The following is a 21652-nucleotide window of genomic DNA, read 5'->3' as shown; positions in this document are numbered from 1 at the left end:
CAATCTGACAAGGGGAGGGCGCGACCTTGGGAACACCAATTTGAAAAAAATTTTAAGTGCGTGTAGTACTCGACCAAAGAAGTTTTTAAGGAAAGTGGGAGGACGCAACGCTCAGCCGTTTTTGAAAAAAATCAAGTGAAAAATATGCCGTATCTTGTATACCGGTGAGTTTAGATTGGTCGTCAAGTACGCGGCGTAGCTTGGGCGGTAAAGCCCGAGACTACTACGCTGCTGGTCATAGGTTCGATCCTGACCTGTGGTAGTTTCTTTTTTCATTTTTTTTCATTTTTTTTTACGCGAAACCTGCAATATTTTTTTAAAATAAAGTAAATTTAATAAATAATTTTATTTTTTTGTTTTTATTTTCTATTACGAAAGGCAATTTAATTTATTTACGATATGTCGTTAATTTATATTCAATTTCATAAAACCAATTCTATTTCATAAAACCAATTCTTACAATTCTATATATTCTACTCGATATTAACCAAAAAAATATATTAAATAATTACGCCACTTATTAATTAATTATAATTTAATAATAAAAATATTCGGTACATAATTTTTAAACTCATTGTCAACTTCGCTACTGCTCCAACCGTAACTTGTATATCTGTTTTCATCAGGTAACGGTTTTTAGTCCCTTCCTGCCTTTTCTATTGTGTTATGTATATACCTAAACAACAACATTTGAAATCCTGTTCGATCCTAGCCAGACTTTAACCAGAGCCATCAGTTCAAAGTGAACTACTAACGGTGACGGTTGACACTTGTGCGTGCCGAAATGTATCTTTTGCAAAATGTGCATGGTGTGAAAAAAATCTTTGTTTCATATGTTTCTATGATAAATATCGTCCGAACTATTGTAACCTATCTGCACAAGATGTACATGATGATGATAGTGAATAAAAATTTTAACATAAAAGTTTTTCGCAATTTTACATTAAATTATAATTATATTTAAATAGGCGTAATTATTTAATATATTTTTTTGGTCAATATCGAGTAGAATATATAGAATTGTAAAGTTTGATGAAATTGAATATAAATTAACGACATATCGTAAATAAATTAAATTGTCTTTCGTAATGGAAAATAAAAGCAAAAAATAAAATTATTTATCAAGAGACACGGTAGTGTCTTTGCTAAGTCCCAGCGTAAGCAAAAAATGCACTCCGTGTATTATTACGCGAGTCGGATTGAGAGTATAACTCGATATTTTTATTTCTCATATAACCGCTCAACGGATCGAGTTCTTAGTAGAATTAATCGATAGCTTGGGTTTAAATTAAATAATAAAAGTGTTTTTATTTTTGCGTTACGTGCTCTGTAAACGGAGATATCATGATGCAAAGTCTGAAATGTGAAAATTTCGATTAAGAAACGTCGTCATGGTCGTCATCAACTCCTCTTAACGTAACAAAGAAAATACAGAAATACGTTTCCAACGTCTGCCACAAGAATGCGCTAGCAGTGATTCACGCGACGCAGCATTAGTAGCGCTCTGTGGCGTTAACGGTGCTTATAAATATGTTGTAAAAGGTTAAGTGTGTCACTTCAGGTAATTATATAAAATAATTAATAATATACATATAACATTTATATATTTAGATTAGATTGTATCTATATTATTATTTCAGATTATATATATATATATATATATATATATATATATATATCAAGAGACACGGTAGTGTCTACTTCACTACAGCTATAACATGGACGTGGACACAGCGAGTGACAATACATCTATCGACGACAAGATAGATGACTTTTGCGAAAATCCGACGCGGGATGCATTAACGGAAGGTCTTATGAGTCTCTTGAAACTTACGGTGGATCAACTGGACGAGAGAATTCGCGCCACAAGGTGACGTCAAGTTTTCTGTTTTCAGCGCGCATGCAATAATAGTAACATTTATTTTTCGCGTTTCTTCTTGCAAATTTACGTATATTTATTATTCTTATATTTCTTTCACAGTATGTACTATTTATTGCAAAATATATGTTTATTCATCGAATTGTAACGATAAAAAATTGCGATTTACTTACACAAGCGACATATATATCTTATTGTTACCTATTTTACAAGAATTCTTGAGCATTTTGAAAATCATTTTCAATTTTCATATATAATTATTGGAATGTTATAAAAAATTGTGCTTCTATCATGTACTACAAGTTGCGTACAAAAGTTGCGAAGAGTATTATTTTTTATGCATAACTATTCTCTTTGTTATAGGATATGTCAAATAGAGCTGAAGCAGCGGATTGTTATTACTTAACATTGATTACTTTGCAAGTTTTATAAAAGAAATTTCTTACAATTTTCACCGTAAATTTTATGGAAACTCCAGTAGTTAATTTATCAGATGAAGAACTTAAGACAGTTTATGATCCTTCTGAGGATTCGTATCTTTTAATAGATGATTTGGAAGAAGATTTAGACATTCTGCATGCGATGAAACCTGTGATTTGTTTAGAAATAGGTAGTGGTTCTGGTATAGTCATCACAGCTCTAGCAATGGCATTGAAAAAATATAATGCTCATTTTATTGCAATTGATATAATCATTATAACATAGAATATTGAAATTCAAAATTTCAAAATTAAAAATAATTTATGCTTTGCGAAAGAAAATTAAAAATTAAAAATAGTTTATGCAAAAGCATAGAAAGAAAAAATCATTATAACATAGAATATTGAAATTCAAAATTTCAAAATTAAAAATAATTTATGCTTTGCGAAAGAAAATTAAAAATGAAAAGTAGTTTATGCAAAAGCATAGAAAGAAAAAATCATCATAACATAGAATATTGAAATTCAAAATTTCAAAATTAAAAATAATTTATGCTTTGCGAAAGAAAATTAAAAATGAAAAGTAGTTTATGCAAAAGCATAGAAAGAAAAAATAAATACTCTATGCTATGATGATATTACATACACACACGCACACGCATGTACACATATACAAACATATTTTTATATCATCATAACGTAGAATATTTAAATTTTCAAAATTAAAAATAGCTTATGCTTTGCAAAAGGAAATGAAAAATAAAAAGTAGTTTATGCAAAGCATAGAAAGAAAAAACAAAGACACATTTATAAAAAATATTCTATGTTATGATGATACACACACACACACACGCACAAACGCACACGCACAAACTAATCATGGAAGAAGTAATGGAGTCAGTAATTGAATTATCGTCATCGTTACATGTTGAGGCTGAAGCGATTTTAAAAGAAATCATCATAACATAGAATTTTTAAATTTCAAAATTAAAAGTAGCTTATGCTTTGCAAAAGAAAATTAAAAATAAAAAGTAGTTTATGCAAAGCATAGAAAGAAAAAACGAAAAAACACATTTATAAAAAAAAATATTCTATGTATGATGATGTACACACACACACACACATATACACACGCACACACACACACAAACATATTTTTATATCATCATAACATAGAGTATTGAAATTCAAAATTTCAAAATTAAAAATAACTTATGCTTTGCGAAAGAAAATTAAAAATGAAAAGTAGTTTATGCAAAAGCATAGAAAGAAAAAATAAATACTCTATGCTATGATGATATTACATACACACACGCACACGCATGTACACATATACAAACATATTTTTATATCATCATAACGTAGAATATTTAAATTTTTAAAATTAAAAATAGCTTATGCTTTGCAAAAGGAAATGAAAAATAAAAAGTAGTTTGTGCAAAGCATAGAAAGAAAAAACAAAAAGACACATTTATAAAAAATATTCTATGTTATGATGATACACACACACACACACACGCACACGCATACACATTTAAATATTAATAAAAATTAAAAATATTATTTCTATAACGGGCTGAGGTTCTTGGATTGGAACTTCGGCCTCGGGCTCGTCCTCTCGACCGACCCGCTCTAGCCCATCGTGCACGCGGTTGTTCTACAATAAAAGAAATATTTTAATGTTATTTTATTTGAATATAATATTTAAAGAAGAACTGCACGGATTAACTATATTGAAAGTTAATAAATCTAATTTTAATATATGTACATTCAGATTCATGAATTTAACATTACGCAAAATACTTTTAGCCTTTTAAAATATAAAAATAATTATTTGTGAATTAAAAATTTCTTTTGTAAAATATAATTTATACGACACAAAAATTCATGAAAATACAAATTTTAATTCTATAGAAGGCTAAAAATACTTTGGGCAATGTTAAATTCATAAATCTGAAAATGTAATAGATTTATTAACTTTTAACATAGCTGATTCATTTAGCTGATTCCTTTATAATTAACGTGCCAATTATATAATTCAAAATTATTTACCTCTTACTTGCCCCGCTGTCGTTATCGGTGACGACGGCGGCGGTGGCAGCGGTGACGACGCTGACGGCGATGGCAGCGGTGACGACGTTGACGGCGGCAGTGGCGGTGGTAGTGATGCCATCGTTGGTGGCGGCGATTCTTTTTGTGTTTCCATTAATTTTTGTGTTTCCATTAATTTTTGTATTTTTTTTTTTAAGTATTATATTTTCTTTTAAAGCCGCTTCAGCCTCAACACGTAAAAAGGACGACAATTCAATTTCTGGCTCCATTTCTTCCATATTGTAGGTTCTGAAAGAATGGAAACATATAAAATATATATTATAAAATATGTTTAGAAATGATAGTAGAAATGATAGATAATAACTGATTAATCTTCATTTTAATCTTTTATTGTAATGCATATATGTATTGTGTGTGCAACACAAATATGAATTACAATAAAAAATAAGTAATTACAATAAGTGAATTACAATAAAAATAGTAAAATAAATTTTTATTCCCTTGTTATCTATCATTTCTTACGCATATGTATTAATAATATAATGTGTTACACTTACTTTTTAGGATTTTCTTCATTTTCCTTTTCGTTAGATCTAAAAATAGAAATGTATAAAATATATTGTACAATATAAAATATTTTTGTATTACAATAAAAGATTAAAATAAAAATTAATTCTTTGTCATCTATTTTTATTATATATTTCTATATTTTTATTATATATATGTATTACAATATGTATTACAATAAAGTGTTAAAATAAAAGTTAACCAAGTATTGTGTGTGCAATACATATGCATTATAATAAAAGATTAAGATAATAAAATATTAAAATAGATTATAAAACATTTTTATAATGAAATAATAGATTGTTATCTATCATTTCTATAAAAAATTTTATAATATTTTATTATTTTATATATTTTATTATTTTAATCTTTATTGTAATGCATATGAGTTGCACACACAATACTTGGTTAACCTTTATTTTAGTCTTTTATTGTAATACATATATATGTGTTATACGCAGAAGTACATATAGTTACGTATCGCAACAACTAATGGTTAGTTTTAATTTTAATGGTCTATTTTAATCTTTTATTATAATGTATTTGTATTGCGCATGCAACATATAGTAATATATATGTATTATAACAATCATTAGTTATTGCGATGAGTAATTATATGTATTTGTATGTATAATACATATATGAATTATAAGACATTTAAATAAAAGTTAAACAGTATCATGCGTGAAACATATATAATAGAAGATTATAATAAAAGATTGAAATAAAATATATAAAATAATAAATTATATTATAAAATATCTTTATAGATATTATTAATAATCATTGCTTACCTTTTGTGAGTTTCATTATCATTAATTGCTGGTTCTTTTTCGTTTCTGGAACTGTAAATGTATAATATAAGTTATAAAATATTTGTATAAAAATGATAGAAAACGTATTGGTTTATCTTTATTTTATTCTTTTATTGTAATACATATGTATTGCATGCACAACATATACATATTACAATAACGAATTAAAATAAAGATAAACTATTTCATTTCTATAAAGATCTTTTATAATATTTTATTATTTTATATATTTTTAATCTTTTATTGTGCATATTTGTTGCGTGCACAATATTTAGTTAACTTTTATTGTAATGCATTTATATTGCTATATGTTGCGTGCACAATACAAATGTATTATAATAAAGGATTAAAATAATCATTAATTATTGCGATGAATAACTATATGTATTTCTGCGTATAACATATATTTTATGTATTATAATAAAGGGTTAAAATAAAGATTAGCCAAGTATTGTGCATGCAATACATATGCATTATAATAAAAGATTAAGATAATAGAATAATAAAATAATAAATTATAAAATATCTTTATAGAAATGATAGATAAGTGATTAATTTTTGTTTTTATCTTTTATTGGAAGTGAAAATATATAATATAAATTATAAAATATTTTTATAAAAATGATAGATAACGTTTTGGTTTATCTTTATTTTAATATTTTCTTATAATATGTATCACGCGTGCAACATATAATGTGTGTATTACGATAAAAGATTAAAATAAAGGTTAACCAATATTATCTATTATTTGTATATTAATAAAATTTATATATATATATATATATATATATATATATATATATAATGTATTTATATTCATGCTTACCTTTTGCGATTAGCCATTGTAAAAAGTGGAAAATAACTCACTTTTTCTCCGTTCCATTTATATATTCAATGATAAATTAGATAAGCAAAGCAACGATTATTCATTAATGGATTTATAAGTATTAATTGTGAATAATAAATGTAGATTTCTAATGACATATTGATTTGTAATTATCCGTTATTTTTGCAATAAGAATAGCAAAGAAGTTTGAAGGATCTGAATATCTATATAGTAAGCAAAGAGGACCGTCGAATTTTAATGAAATATGACGGGGGTGGTGGCGGGTTCTTTGCTCATTTATTTAAAGATTTTTAACATATAGTACAAAAAAGAGTGATATCCCTAAAAAAATTACCCTTTTAAAAAAAAGGTAAAAAAAGGTGCTAAGTCCGCGTAAAAAACAGTATATGTATTTGCAAAATAGTGTATTATTAACTGTAAAAAACTATTGTAAAAAACCTGTCTCCAAAATAGTGTTATTTTAAAACTGTAAAAAACTACTGTAAAAAACCTATCTTCAAAATAGGATTATTTTAATCTACAAAATAGTTATTTTAATCTGCACAAAATAGTGTTATTTTAAACCGTAAAAAATTGTTCTACAAATTATTTTAATTTTGTGTAAAATTGTATATCCTACAAAAATAATGATATCAAAAAAATTGCGCTAAGTGAAAATAAAAACTTATAAAAATATTTTAACCAAAAGAAGTTATATAAAATGTTGTTTTAATTTTCTACATTATATCCTAGAAAAATGATGATATCCAAAAATTACGCTAATTGAAAATAAAAACTTAAAATATTTTAACTAAAAAAAATTGTACAAAATAATTGTTTTAATTTCCTACAAATAATATTAAAAAGTTGCGCCAACTGAATAAAAATTTTCACTATAAAATATACATTTCTTTTTTATTTCCAATATTAAAAGAAAAATGATATTAAATGAATTGTAATATATCTATTATAAAAAATCGTTGAAAATATGAACAATCATATACATTGCAATAATCATATGCATATATCCTGAAAAGTTTAATTGAAAAAAAAAAAGGAAATGATAATACAAAATACAAAATTAAAAATTATTAAAAAAATTAAAAATTAGAAATTAATAAAAAAAAAATAAAAATTTATATAAAAATTAAAAATTAATACATATAAACAAATTTTAGTTAAAAAACTTAGCGCTGCTACGTTGAATAATGTGCTAATGAAATTAGCAGCGCTAAGTTTTTTAACTAAAATTTTTTTATATGTATTAATTTTTAATTTTTATATAAATTTTTATTTTTTTTTTATTAATTTCTAATTTTTAATTTTTTTAATAATTTTTAATTTTGTATTTTGTATTATCATTTCCTTTTTTTTTTTCAATTAAACTTTTCAGGATATATGCATATGATTATTGCAATGTATATGATTGTTCATATTTTCAACGATTTTTTATAATAGATATATTACAATTCATTTAATATCATTTTTCTTTTAATATTGGAAATAAAAAAGAAATGTATATTTTATAGTGAAAATTTTTATTCAGTTGGCGCAACTTTTTAATATTATTTGTAGGAAATTAAAACAATTATTTTGTACAATTTTTTTTAGTTAAAATATTTTAAGTTTTTATTTTCAATTAGCGTAATTTTTGGATATCATCATTTTTCTAGGATATAATGTAGAAAATTAAAACAACATTTTATATAACTTCTTTTGGTTAAAATATTTTTATAAGTTTTTATTTTCACTTAGCGCAATTTTTTTGATATCATTATTTTTGTAGGATATACAATTTTACACAAAATTAAAATAATTTGTAGAACAATTTTTTACGGTTTAAAATAACACTATTTTGTGCAGATTAAAATAACTATTTTGTAGATTAAAATAATCCTATTTTGAAGATAGGTTTTTTACAGTAGTTTTTTACAGTTTTAAAATAACACTATTTTGGAGACAGGTTTTTTACAATAGTTTTTTACAGTTAATAATACACTATTTTGCAAATACATATACTGTTTTTTACGCGGACTTAGCACCTTTTTTTACCTTTTTTTTAAAAGGGTAATTTTTTTAGGGATTAAATTTACTTCATTTTAAAAAAATATTGCAGGTTTCGCGTAAAAAAAAAATGAAAAAAAAATGAAAAAAGAAACTACCACAGGTCGAGATCGAACCTGTGACCAGCAGCGTAGTAGTCTCTGGCTTTACCGCCCGAGCTACGCCGCTTACTTGACGATCAATCTAAACTCATCGGTATACAAGATACGGCATATTTTTCACTTGGTTTTTTTCAAAAACGGCTGAGCGTTGCGTCCTCTCACTTTCCTCAAAAACTTCTTTGGTCGAGTACTACACGCACTTAAAATTTTTTTCAAATCGGTGTTTCCAAGGTCGCGCCCTCCCCTTGTGAGATATGCAGACGATACGACGTTGCTGGCGGCCACTGAGGATGAAATGGTGGAGCTACTGAAAAGAGTGGATAAGACGAGCGAAAAATATGGTCTCAAAATAAATGCGTCAAAGAGCAAAATGCTGATTATCGACAAAGCAAATCCATCCCAACTACAGGAGAATCAGTAGAATTGAGACCGTGAAAAACCTAATATATCTCGGCGCTCGAATAACTAACACCGGTGACTGCGAAGGTGAAATCCGACGCAGAATTGTACTCGCTAAGACAGCGATGGCCAAACTAACGCGCATATGGAGAGATAGAGGAATATCGAAATACACCAAGACGCGACTCATTCGATCCCTGGTCTTCCCTATAATGACGTACGCCTCAGAAAGCTGAACCATCAAGACAGCGGATCGACGACGTATTGACGCGTTGTGTCCTGCTGACGGAGGATGTTGAGAGTATCATGGACTGAAAAACGTACGAATACTTCAATCCTGGCTGAACTTAACATTGGGGAAAGACTGAGTACATCTATTAACAAATCCATATTAAAATACTTCGGCTACATCATGCGACGAGGCAACAATACCCTTAACAGACTAGTCGTCCAGGGTGCAATCGAGGGCAAAAGGCCGAGAGGCCGATTTCCTTCCAGATATATCGATCAGATAAAGAAGCTAACTGGTTCCACTATATATGAGTGCGCACACAACGCCATGAATAGGGACCCTCCATAGGGAGGGGCACAATTAAAAACTGTTCACCATAGATGCTGCCATGATGCCCGAACACGGGCCGAACAAGAAGAAGCAAGCCAAATGCATGTATTCAAGCGGAAAGAATTTTATCATGTCTATTGGTGGATCAATGTTTAGTAATGGTGACTGTCCTGTATGATGACATGATTGACGTTGGATTTACGAAATGATACATCTGTTCTTTTCTTACAATATTTATCGCGTGGATATACTACCTTTTTAGAATTCTTTTTTTTCCAGAAACACTAATACCATATATTTCGCTTCGTTCACAAGCACCGTATCCATTATGGCTTATAATAGATTTTACAAATTTTCGTGCTGGTGTATTACAGATAAAATTGTGAATTTTTAATTTAAATTTTTTTTCATTAATTATTAATTCAAATTAAAACAAGAAAAGCCTTAGGACCATGGCGTAGGGTGGTGGTACGGAATGACAATTCAAAAAATTAATAATTCTAAGACAGAACCACGAATGTTAAAAAGTAAATTTAATAAGGAAAAATGTCTGTCAGAGAAAATATTATTTAAAAACAATTAATAGACAAACGCACGTTTCAATCTTCTACAGATCCTTTTCAATGTCGTACAAAATTACAAAGGTAAGCGCTGTAGCTTAAAACAAAGAAAGTCAGAAGGATCTTAACAACAGTTTAAAAAACGCAAAAAATAACGATCGATATTACACTCGGTGAAAAACGCATATATTAATAAAATGTAAAAAAATGAATGGCTATAAAATGCTGTGAAAAGAGCACAGCTCACCTCGCTATCAAACTTCAAAACGCTATAAATGAGATCGGAGAGAGAAGACGTCTGGTTTTTAACTTCCCTCGATGAATCCGTCCGAAAATAAAAAATTAAACGATGTCCAAAAAATAAAAGTAGTGATAAAATTGAAAGATATAGTCCAGTGATAAGTCTCACTAAAATCCAATCTGTCAAGGCGCGTCAACGAAATAAATTTGAAAGTAACGGATAACGAGGTGGCAGCCTGTAAAAAGAAAGAGAACAAAGAGCAAGCACAATCGAGACAACACTTTATGCCAAAAATAACACAAAACTTATCAACAATTTAAAAAGTTTTTAACACTGCAATTGAAATAAATAATAATTCAAAGAAAATTGTCAAACGCAGTAGAAATACGTACAGGCCTGTAAGCAAAAATCAGGTCGAGAAAGGCAAGACAAAAATAATGAAAAGATGTGAAAACGAGGGAGGTCGAGACAAGACTGGATGTGGCAGAAGAAAGTAGCGAAGGAAAGGAGTCGGGAAGGAAACCCAAAAAGGAACAAAAAAGGGGGAGGGGAAGGAAAGATGACGTAAAATTAGGAAGAAGATGGCAGGGGAGCGGGAGATTTTGAAACAGAAAGACATTTATTAACGATAGAGAGATAGGAATCAGTGTTGTGCAAGGTACTTTATTTTCAGTACCTAGGTACAGGTACAGGTACTCTGGAAAAAATGTACCGAGGTACAGGTACAGGTACTCTGGAAAAAATGTACCGAGGTAGAGGTACTTCATATGTACCTATAAAATACCTAGTTACAGGTATTTTTATTTATCAACAAAATTTTAGAGTAGGCATTTATGATTTCATGTATTTATAAATAATATTTAGTATTTAGTATTTTTTAAATGAAACAGTATATACATTGATTCATTTTTAGACAGTTATTAATATTATTATACGTGTTTTTATATGTACATGCCTTCTTTTGAATAGGATATACATAAATATTTCTTGTTAATTTAACATATTGGAATTGTTGGTCAAAAAAATAAAGTAACTCTTATAAAGTTAGTAGTCTTAAGTTAGTACTCTCAATTTATTTAATTTATTCATTATATTGTTTCACATTTGTGTGTGTTTATGCATTATGTTTCAAAAACATTAAACATTCAAAGTTTTCGTCAGATAAGTTATTTCGTCGCAGCGTTAAAATTTGTTGCCCTGCACTAAATATACGCTCAACAGGCGCAGAGCTTGGTAAAAGTGTATTATATTTTATATACATTTTTTTTATAATAGGATATTTATCCAAAGAATTCAAATCTTTTGACTTGTCAGACAAATATGTTAAACATTGCACTTTTACATCCAATGGTTTGGTAGCATCTGATATTGTAATATCAATATCACTATTTGTTTTATTAATATTTTTATCGTGTAGAAAACAGAAGAAAGTATCCTCCTTTGATTCTGAAGAAGACTTTTCTACATTATTTACGTCTTTACAAAAAGAGTGTGCTTCTTCTAATAACACATTTTCGCACAATTCTTTTGAATTTGGACAGTCGGACATTGCAAGCTATTTTAATTTAAATTTTGGAATAGTAACAGTTGCTAATATATAATATTGACTGTTTGTATTCGTCAAATCAATTATATTTCCGAATCTTTTGTCCAGAGCTGTCACTAAAGTGTCGCGTAAAATTTTACAAAAATGTAAATGTCCCAATTTTTCTAATTGTTGTTTCATTTGGAAGAGAACAGGCAACACATGACCAAAACAAGAATACTTATCACCTTGCAGAAAGTCAAGCGCAGAAGCAATAGGTTCCATAACCTTTATATATTCTTCCATAAAAGAGATTTGACTATCTGTAAATTTGGGCTTTTCTAATTTTTCACAAACATCTTCTAATTTATTTTTTACGTTTAATAAAGCTTTAATGCTATCATAATAACTGTTCCACCTTGTTTTACAAGGTATTTTTAAGCGACATTTACAAATCTCGTAAAATATATCGGCTGCTTTTGTCGACTGACTAAATTCCAAATATCGGTTGTCTTTCGAAAAGTTGACGTGTATATTTTACAATACGACTGATCATTCTGAGCTTTCAATGAATCACGAGATGCGAGTAAATTTAATGTATGAGCAATACACCGAAATTGCTTAGGAAGATTAATTTCAGATTCATCACCATCATCTAGACCACTTTTAAAATCGATTGTTAAGGTATCTACTTCAGGATCATCTAATACATCCAGCAGTGATACCGATTGTTCTGTATGAAATACTTTAAAAGCTTTTACGAAATTAGCTGCGTTATCTGTTATAATACCAACAATTTTTGATTTCAAATTATATTCTTTGTGTATTTCATACAGAGCATTCGCAATCACAAAGTGGGTATGCGCAAACATAATTCGCTTACAAGATAACATGTATGATTTCCTCTGATAATTTTCATCAATAAAATGGCAGGTTACACCCATGTACGATTTATTATTGGCGCTCCAGATATCTGCTGTAGTGCAAAACCAAGGTTATTTTTCAAAAGTAGCTATCATATTGGATTTTATAGACATCATCTTACTCAACAAATGATTTTGAAGGGTCCGTCTACATATTGGTTTTATACCAGATATCCCTTCAATTAATTCTATGAAATATGGATCTTCCACCAAAGATATCGGTTGCATTTTTTGAATAATAAATTGCTCAATTAATTTATTCACCTGAAAATCAATAATATAATATTAATCCATAAAAGTAAAAAATATTAATTGTACATAAGGATTATATAAATTAGAATTTTAATTTTATATTTCATTATACAGACTATATATAAATATATAAATATATATACATGTCTTTATAAATTATAAATAAGTATATAAATATTAGAATGTTTAGGCAAACCTTTTCTTTTTTTTTATTTTTTTCTTCATTTTTTATATTTGCAGTCCATAGAAATTTTTTGTTTTGAAGTTTGTTGTTCTCTAATTGAGAATTATTTTCGCTCAGGGATTTGTCTCTTACTTGTTTTATTGATTTTTGGATAGCTGGATGTAGTCGCTGTAAATATATAAATAAATAATAATTATCAGAAGTAGTTTGAATAATAATTGATGGTCAAAGAATAGTTGAAGAATAATTGTGCAACAAGAGATGAAGAGAAAAAAATCTTTAATAACCTCAAATTCAAATAACATGCAAAAATACTCACCCTTAAATGTTTGTATAAATTTCCAGTACTGTTTAAGGGCGTAGAAAGTGTTTTTGAACAAATGCATTGTGTGCATTCCACGATTAACGAAGTCCCTTTGACTTCTTTAATTTTAAAATAATTAGACAAGTAAGTTGGTAAACGACCAATAACGTTCACAGTTGAATCTGCGTCAACATTATTATTGTTATTATTTGTCGAAAGTATTTTATTTGGTACAGGTGGATCATCTGCATCGACTGTATCATCACACATGTTGCACGTCACACTCATACTTTATATTTTATCGTCAAGAAATAATCAACTTGGAATGATGCAAGTTTTAGGATTCTTGACTACAGCACTCGTGCACGTACACACTGGACGTGGCACGCAGCCGGCGCGGGATGCGGAAATGCTTGCCGCGCCACACGGCGACGCAGTAACCAATTAATTCCATAAAAATATATCATCCAAAAAATAACTAAAATAATACTACGTTTTAGGTACCGGTACACAAGAAATTGTATCTAGGTATAGGTATAGGTACCGAAGAAAAGAAGTACCTCGGTACAGTAACTAGGTACGTAAATTTGTACCTAGTTACAGTACCTAGGTACAAGTACCTAGGTACTACACAACACTGATAGGAATCATCCAACAAAGAAGTATCACTTTGGATGTTTAAACCATTTTCTTGTTGGCAAATATGCAACATCTCAGAAACAAGCCATTTTTTGTAAGAAGGTTCTTGGTCTAATATTGTCGTATCCTCCCAGTTAAAATTATGCCTCAACAACCTATGCATCGAAACTACTGTAAGATTATCAGACGATTTGTTAATATTCAAACGGTGTTCTTTTAATCTGGTAATTAAACGCCTACCCGTCTGCCCTACATACGATGCGTCACAGTCATTACAGGCAATCTTATAAATAACGTTAGATTGATTAAATTTAGGCAGTGGATCTTTGTGTAATAAGCTCATTTAATTTATTATTAATTGAATACGCTAGTTTAAGACCGCTTTTGTGTAAAGTCGTATAAAACCTTCTAGGGATGCCTTTAATGAATGGAATGACAAAAAACGTGGATTATGGGATGGAGGGGAAGTGGGAGGTAAGCTACAGTTGCTATTAGAAATAAGAAATTTAAGTCTGCGGAAAATAATTCTATCTATGAAATGGATAGGATAATCATTTTCAAGAAGGATGTCAATAATATAAGAAAGGTTTTGTTACGTCCAGTCCCTTAAAAGATCGGGCCGTCTGGAAGGACGCAACCTACTTACCCGGTGACACACTTTTCGGGCGTGTGTATAGATTGGGTCGAGCGCACTGTCAGGGGCCTGGCACAGGTCAGTGACCAGAATGGTCCCTTTAACTCTGTGAGTGTCCTAGGCCGTTACGCTCGTCGGTCCCTTTTCGGTAAGAGAATCGAATCTCTTTTACTCGGGACGGGACCCTGTGCGATTTCGGACTTCAAGGAATGAGAACGGGTAGCAAAATTAAATGAAGATTTTATTATAAATTATCATTTATTCAATAATTAGTCATTTGAGCGATATGAAATATGTTTACATAAAGATCTTTTCTAAAAATACAAAATATAGTAGAAAATTTTATATGTGTGTTGTTTGTATGTGTGAGGGAATTTCCGCGGGTGTTACATTGGTTCGGAGGACGTCAGCCAGGAATAAAAGTGGTAAATCTAATCTTAAGTATTAACCCTGGCTGGAGATTATTACGATTTGTTTCTTTTAATTTAAAATTTGCTATCTAAACAGGTATACTATAGGTGGGGAAGAAAAGAAAGGGGGGGGAGCACAAAAGGTCAAGGATTTTCAAATTGGATAGTGGACGGAGGGAATTTCTTCCACAGGGCTTGTATAGGAACTCCTAATGGAAGGTGGGAGCCAGGGAGATGCCAAGCAATTATAGCATCGGGAGGGGCAGTGGTAAGGTAGTGAAGGAACTCCTCGTGATCAACAGGACCGGGGCCCACACGGGAAGTTCCTTCGGGAATGGGGAAGTCGATGAGGGGAAACTGTGATAGGAAATAACTTAGAGGGTGAGGAGGGAGAGGTTCGGGAGTTTCAGGGGTGTCGGGATGTTCCGACGGGGAATCTGGAGGGAAGTCGAAATCGGGGGAATCTTGTTCAAGGTCGGGAAGATCTCTCGCGAAATCTTCCAGAGCCTCGCTGAATTCAGAAAACTCCGAGGAGGTGGAAGGGGAAGGAGGGTCTGAGTCGAGGGTGATGACAGGTATGGGAGGGGTACGCTCCCGGACAGGAGGTGAGGGGGAACGAGGGGGTTCGGGAGAAGGCAAAGGAGAGGGTTCGAATACAAGGGTTGATGAAGTAGCTGGGGAAGGAGAAAATTCAGGTGGGGTAGGGCTAGGAGATCTGGGGGGTGAACCAGACGACGGCGCGGGGCCTGGAACAGGTGTACCGGGGGAGGTCGAGGAATGCCCTGGGGATGAGATTGGAGAATAATTCGGAATACGGGGTGAGGAAGAGGGGTTAGGTGTGTGTGTGTTAGTGTCGAGTTTATTACTGCTAACGGGCGCGTCAATATTATCTAAGGTATCGCCATTAATAGGTTTAGGTAAAGATTGAGCCTGTATCCGTCTGTTCAGCCGATTCCGCCACCGCAACGCTGCCCGCCGTTTACCGGTGGGAGGCACTAATAATAATTTTGACGCTGAATATCTTACTGATTTGATGTTAGATTAGCTATTATAAAATATATCACTGTTGTCATTGGGAAAAGATGGATAAGCCTTAGGCAAAATGATAATTCGTTCCGAAAGATTTTACTCTTAAGTTTAAATTGGTCATACAAATAAAGAGATAGTTAAGTAATAAATAGGAGGAAATGAATCGAAAATGGTTTCAAATAAAGGTTTGAAATTTAGGAGAAATTCGGATTAGGATTGTTCGCGAATCGCCTTGCGGAGATTCCCGGCGAACGGGGAATTGTTCGCGAATCGCCTTGCGGAGATTCCCGGCGAACAGGGAATTGTTCGCGAATCGCCTTGCGGAGATTCCCGGCGAACAGGGAATTGTTCGCGAATCGCCTTGCGGAGATTCCCGGCGAACGAGGAATTGTTCGCGAATCGCCTTGCGGAGATTCCCGGCGAACGAGGAATTGTTCGCGAATCGCCTTGCGGAGATTCCCGGCGAACAGGGAATTGTTCGCGAATCGCCTTGCGGAGATTCCCGGCGAACGAGGAATTGTTCGCGAATCGCCTTGCGGAGATTCCCGGCGAACAGGGAATTGTTCGCGAATCGCCTTGCGGAGATTCCCGGCGAACAGGGAATTGTTCGCGAATCGCCTTGCGGAGATTCCCGGCGAACAGGGAATTGTTCGCGAATCGCCTTGCGGAGATTCCCGGCGAACGAGGAATTGTTCGCGAATCGCCTTGCGGAGATTCCCGGCGAACGAGGAATTGTTCGCGAATCGCCTTGCGGAGATTCCCGGGGAACGAGGGATTGTTCGCGAATCGCCTTGCGGAGATTCCCGGCGAACGAGGAATTGTTCGCGAATCGCCTTGCGGAGATTCCCGGCGAACGAGGAATTGTTCGCGAATCGCCTTGCGGAGATTCCCGGCGAACGAGGAATTGTTCGCGAATCGCCTTGCGGAGATTCCCGGCGAACGAGGAATTGTTCGCGAATCGCCTTGCGGAGATTCCCGGCGAACGAGGAATTGTTCGCGAATCGCCTTGCGGAGATTCCCGGCGAACGAGGAATTGTTCGCAGTAGTTAGCACTAGGAGAATTCTAACGCAGGGATCTCAGGGGGGTGAGGGGCGAGGGGATCTCAGCGGCGCGGGGGAATGACGTCACGCAGGATGGAGGGGGGATGACGTCACGTGGGACGGTGGGAATTTCGGAGGCGCGGGGGCTGCGGGGCGGGGGACGCACGTATAAACAAAAATGGCGGTATTCCTATGAAGAAGATTTTGGGTCTCTCTCTATTCCTCCCTCTCTCTCGCTCTCTCTTTATCCCTTTATATTTCTATCCCTCTCTCTCTCTCTCCCTCTCCATCCCTCTATCCCTCTATCTATCTCTTTATCCCTTTTATCTCTCTTTCTCTCTGTATTATCGCAAGTATACAATATTAGTCATAAACTTATATTTTGAGATATTTCGGGGTCCGACGTTTTCGAGCAATCTGTGAATCATAGCGAGATAACAACACATTTTTGAGATATTATACAATATTACCAGTTAACAAACAATATAAATAGAAGTATTCTTTGAAGGATTGGGTGGATGGAAATGCGTGCGAAGAAATTACGTCATGATTTTGTTACAATTAAAAATATATATATAATTTATTTAAATGTGTGTGTTTAATAAAAAGTATACAATATAAAAAAATAATAATAATAATATATAAAATAGACCGTCGGGCTATGTTGGGGAAGCCGTTTCTGAAAACAGAAGAAAACATACGCATTTCATTAGTTTAAATTATTTTAATAATTTATTTTAAAATATTTTTGATATATAATAAATTAAGATACTTACAATGTTATCCATCATCTATTTTAATTTGTGCAAATAGGGCACATGTTGCAGGCCAATATTTGATTCAAAGATCTTCTGCACTCTTTGCATGACATATTTTCCAAATGAACATAAGCTATGGTTCTATGTTCTCGAACAGCACTAGTTTCTTCATACTGATCCGGTGCTTCTAGAAAGCATTCGATACAAAATTTTAATCCATTTTCCATGTAGTAATATGAAATGCAACATATCTTTGTTGCTTGATTGTATGTCATTATTTCAGATATGCTTAAATCTCGCTGTTTCTTTTGTAACCGTTCATCAAGAATATCGACACTATTGTCACTATCATAATCACTGTCCTTCGCCAAGGGTTCTATATCAGATCCATCATCTTCCATCTCTCTCCTCTCTCTCTCCTCTCTCTCTATCTCCATCCGCTCCGCCACAACTGGATCCATCCAATAATCGTAATCATCATCCGTATCGTCGTCGATGATAATTACGTTTTCTTCAGCCATTGCACAAGACTAACGAAACACAGAAGAGCAACGAAAGAAATGATACTCTAGTGCAGCAGACCACCGAAACACAGAAGAGCAACGAAAGAAATGATACTCTAGTGCAGCAGAGTCCTCTTCATTATATTTTTTTAACATACACAATATAAATAGAAGTATTCTTTGAAGGATTGGGCGGATGGAAATACATAGATAACAACACATTTTTGAGATATTTCGGGGTCCGACGTTTTCGAGCAATCTGTGAATCATAGCGAGATAACAACACATTTTCAACCCTAGGTTCAGTTACAAAAATTTTTTTCTTTTGTGCCTTCAACAATCTCTGAAAGTTTGTTGGTTGAATATAAGAAGGATCGAAGCGCATCAGATCATAGTACGTGATTTGAAAGCGCATCGACACGACGGTATAGCAAAAGTATAGTCAAAAATTATAGTGTTCTGTCAGAAAGTAATGTTCTGTCAGTGTTGTGTGATAATATAAAAATGGAAGACGAAGATCACGCATTGTCATCTGACAGTGATTGCATTAGTGACTGCAGTGAGAACTCCACGGAATTCAGAGAGAAAATAGTGTCTGTTGCGGAAATTAATGCTTTAAACGCACGTAGTACAAAATTTTGTATCATATACTTTTATTATTCCACGGGTGGTGCTTTAGCTGTATGTCCTTCGTGTATGATTGCATTGCAAGGCGTGGATAGCCAAATGATGTATGCTGTTCGAAAGCATAAAATTGAGACACTTGATGCGATGGATGGCCGATTCTGTTCAAGTTGTAGCGAGCCGTTGTATATAAGATTTCCGTGCAATATGTGCCCAATTTGCACTCTGTGAAGAAATGGAAAACGTCGAGCAGACTGAATGCGACCTGGTGGAGCGGTCCCGCCAAATTGCCACCTTGGGCGAATATTTTGCATGGCTACAACGATGCAACGAGTACATCGAGTCGCTGGAAGAGCAAAGTCGGATCAAACGACCGCGATTATCGATCGGGAATCGACAATCGCTGATTGCTCGAATCGCGCGACTCGAAGGTGCAAAGACTCGATTGCAGAGACAGTTTATGCCCAGTGGTGGTAATTACAGTGGCGACAATAACGCGGGTGCCGGATGTAGCGCGCATCAAAATGAACTTGTGTGGCGCGAGATTGATACCGCGTTCGATAACCGTATTCTAACCGGTGCTGTGATTAACGCAAACCATATCGAACCTCGTCAATTTCTCGAGGACGCCAAAGACATCGTGCTCGAGCAAGTGCAAGACGTTATAAGAAGATACAACAGTGTAAAATTGAACACTATATTCAACGGTGAATTTGTGTCGGGTGATAAGCGTGCGAATAAAAGTATCAATACGAGAAACTGTGAACTCTTTCGCACGTCTGATTTACACGAGTGGTACGAGCGCAGCGTTATCGAGCCCACTCTAGCATTGCTAGAAGAATTTCAGGAACGCGATAGTGGCTGGGCATTGTCGCGAATACAGAATTTAACTGTAAATATAAATAAGTATAATCCTATGCGCGCGGGATGTTATATTAAATTGCCGCGAGAAATTATGATGAAGAGAGCTGTAATTAATGTACAATCTAGAGACAATGCGTGTTTCGCGTGGGCAGTGGTGGCCGCTCTATACCCCGCTGAAAGAGACACAAATCGGGAATCTTCATATCCCCACTATACGACGGTGTTAAATGTACAAAATATTGAGTTTCCGATGACGTTGAACCAACTAAAAAAGTTTGAACATATAAACAATATCTCCATCAACGTGTACAGCATCGAGAAAGAAAACAGCATTGTCCCGATACGTCTTTCGGAGCAGAAACGGGATAAACACGTCAACCTGTTGTATGTGGAAGACGGTAACAGCGTCGGACATTTCGCATGGATCAAGAACTTATCCCGGCTCGTGAGCTCGCAACTGAGCAAACACAACGGCCGAAGATATATCTGTGATCGGTATGTATAATTTGAATAATTTATGTAATTATAAAATATAATGCATTGCATAAATCTTTAATTTAAATATTCTTTTACAGATGCTTGCACTATTTCGGATCGGAGGACAAGTTGCAGTCACATACGGTAGACTGCGGAAAAATAAACGACTGCGCTATCCGATTGCCGAGCGATAAGGACAAGTGGCTCGAGTTCAACAACTACACGAGGAAAGAGCGGCTTCCATTTGTGATCTATGCCGATTTGGAATGTACGTTGACAAAGACTGACGAAGAAAAAAATTATCAGCATCATAAGGTATTTAGTATAGCGTATTATATGCATTGTTCGTTCGACGACTCGTTATCCGCGTACCATTCTCGCCGCAGTATTGATTGTATCGCGTGGTTCGCCGAAGAACTTAAAAATTTAGCGTTACGTGTAAAGACTATTTTAATGACTACAAATGTCTTCATGGTAAATTTAACATCGGACGAGTGGGAAAAATTTCACAGCGCAACGCATTGCCATATTTGCGAAAAACCGTTTACGCAAGAAGACGATACACGCGTACGCGATCATTGTCATTTGACCGGACGATATAGGGGTCCCGCGCACTCAAATTGCAATCTAAATTACAAAGAATCATTATATATTCCGATAGTCTTCCACAATTTATCAGGTTACGACGCGCATTTCATTATCGAGGATATAGCCACAGCGTTCGAAGGGGAAATCGAATTACTTCCAATAACCAAGGAAAAATATATATCGTTTACAAAAATTGTTAAAGTTGCACAAGACAATTGGAAAAATTATATAAAATTAAGTTTTATCGATTCGTACAAATTTCTTACGGCAAGTCTCGACAAATTGGCATCTTATCTAGACAAAGACAAATTCAAAATTTTAAAATCAGAATTTCAAAATTTATCTGCAGAAAATTTCAGTTTATTAACACGGAAAGGCGTCTTTCCGTACGAATACGTCGACTCTGTAGATA

General features: G+C 33.2%; 3 protein-coding genes across 3 annotated transcripts; 2 read left to right on the top strand and 1 right to left on the bottom strand.

Moving 5' to 3' along the window:
- Window positions 1-1327: 1327 nt before the first annotated feature.
- LOC145974613 (SNAPIN protein homolog) lies at window positions 1328-4956 on the top strand. Its single transcript, XM_083104565.1, has 3 exons — window positions 1328-1561; window positions 1641-1870; window positions 2243-4956. The coding sequence occupies exons 2-3, from the start codon at window positions 1719-1721 to the stop codon at window positions 2283-2285; spliced, it is 195 nt and encodes a 64-aa protein (XP_082960691.1). The 5' UTR covers window positions 1328-1561; window positions 1641-1718; the 3' UTR covers window positions 2286-4956.
- Window positions 4269-7063, bottom strand: LOC145974612 (uncharacterized). The gene is made up of 4 exons (XM_083104564.1): window positions 6559-7063; window positions 5712-5762; window positions 4908-4943; window positions 4269-4638 (listed from the first exon to the last, which is right to left on the bottom strand). Exons 1-4 carry the CDS (start codon window positions 6573-6575, stop codon window positions 4347-4349), a joined length of 396 nt encoding a protein of 131 aa, XP_082960690.1. The 5' UTR covers window positions 6576-7063; the 3' UTR covers window positions 4269-4346.
- Window positions 7064-19236: 12173 nt separating this feature from the next.
- On the top strand, window positions 19237-21364 carry LOC145974181 (uncharacterized). The gene is made up of 3 exons (XM_083104004.1): window positions 19237-20670; window positions 20751-21126; window positions 21314-21364. The coding sequence occupies exons 1-3, from the start codon at window positions 19547-19549 to the stop codon at window positions 21362-21364; spliced, it is 1551 nt and encodes a 516-aa protein (XP_082960130.1). The 5' UTR covers window positions 19237-19546.
- The last annotated feature ends 288 nt before the right edge of the window (window positions 21365-21652 follow it).

Source organism: Camponotus vicinus, unplaced genomic scaffold (assembly GCF_025532165.1).
Source record: "Camponotus vicinus isolate PSW18456_S1 unplaced genomic scaffold, iyCamVici1.0 SCAF_7, whole genome shotgun sequence".
Lineage (NCBI taxonomy): Eukaryota > Metazoa > Arthropoda > Insecta > Hymenoptera > Formicidae > Camponotus > Camponotus vicinus.
Note: the sequence above shows the minus strand (reverse complement) of the source record. Positions and strands in the feature narration are given on the sequence as shown.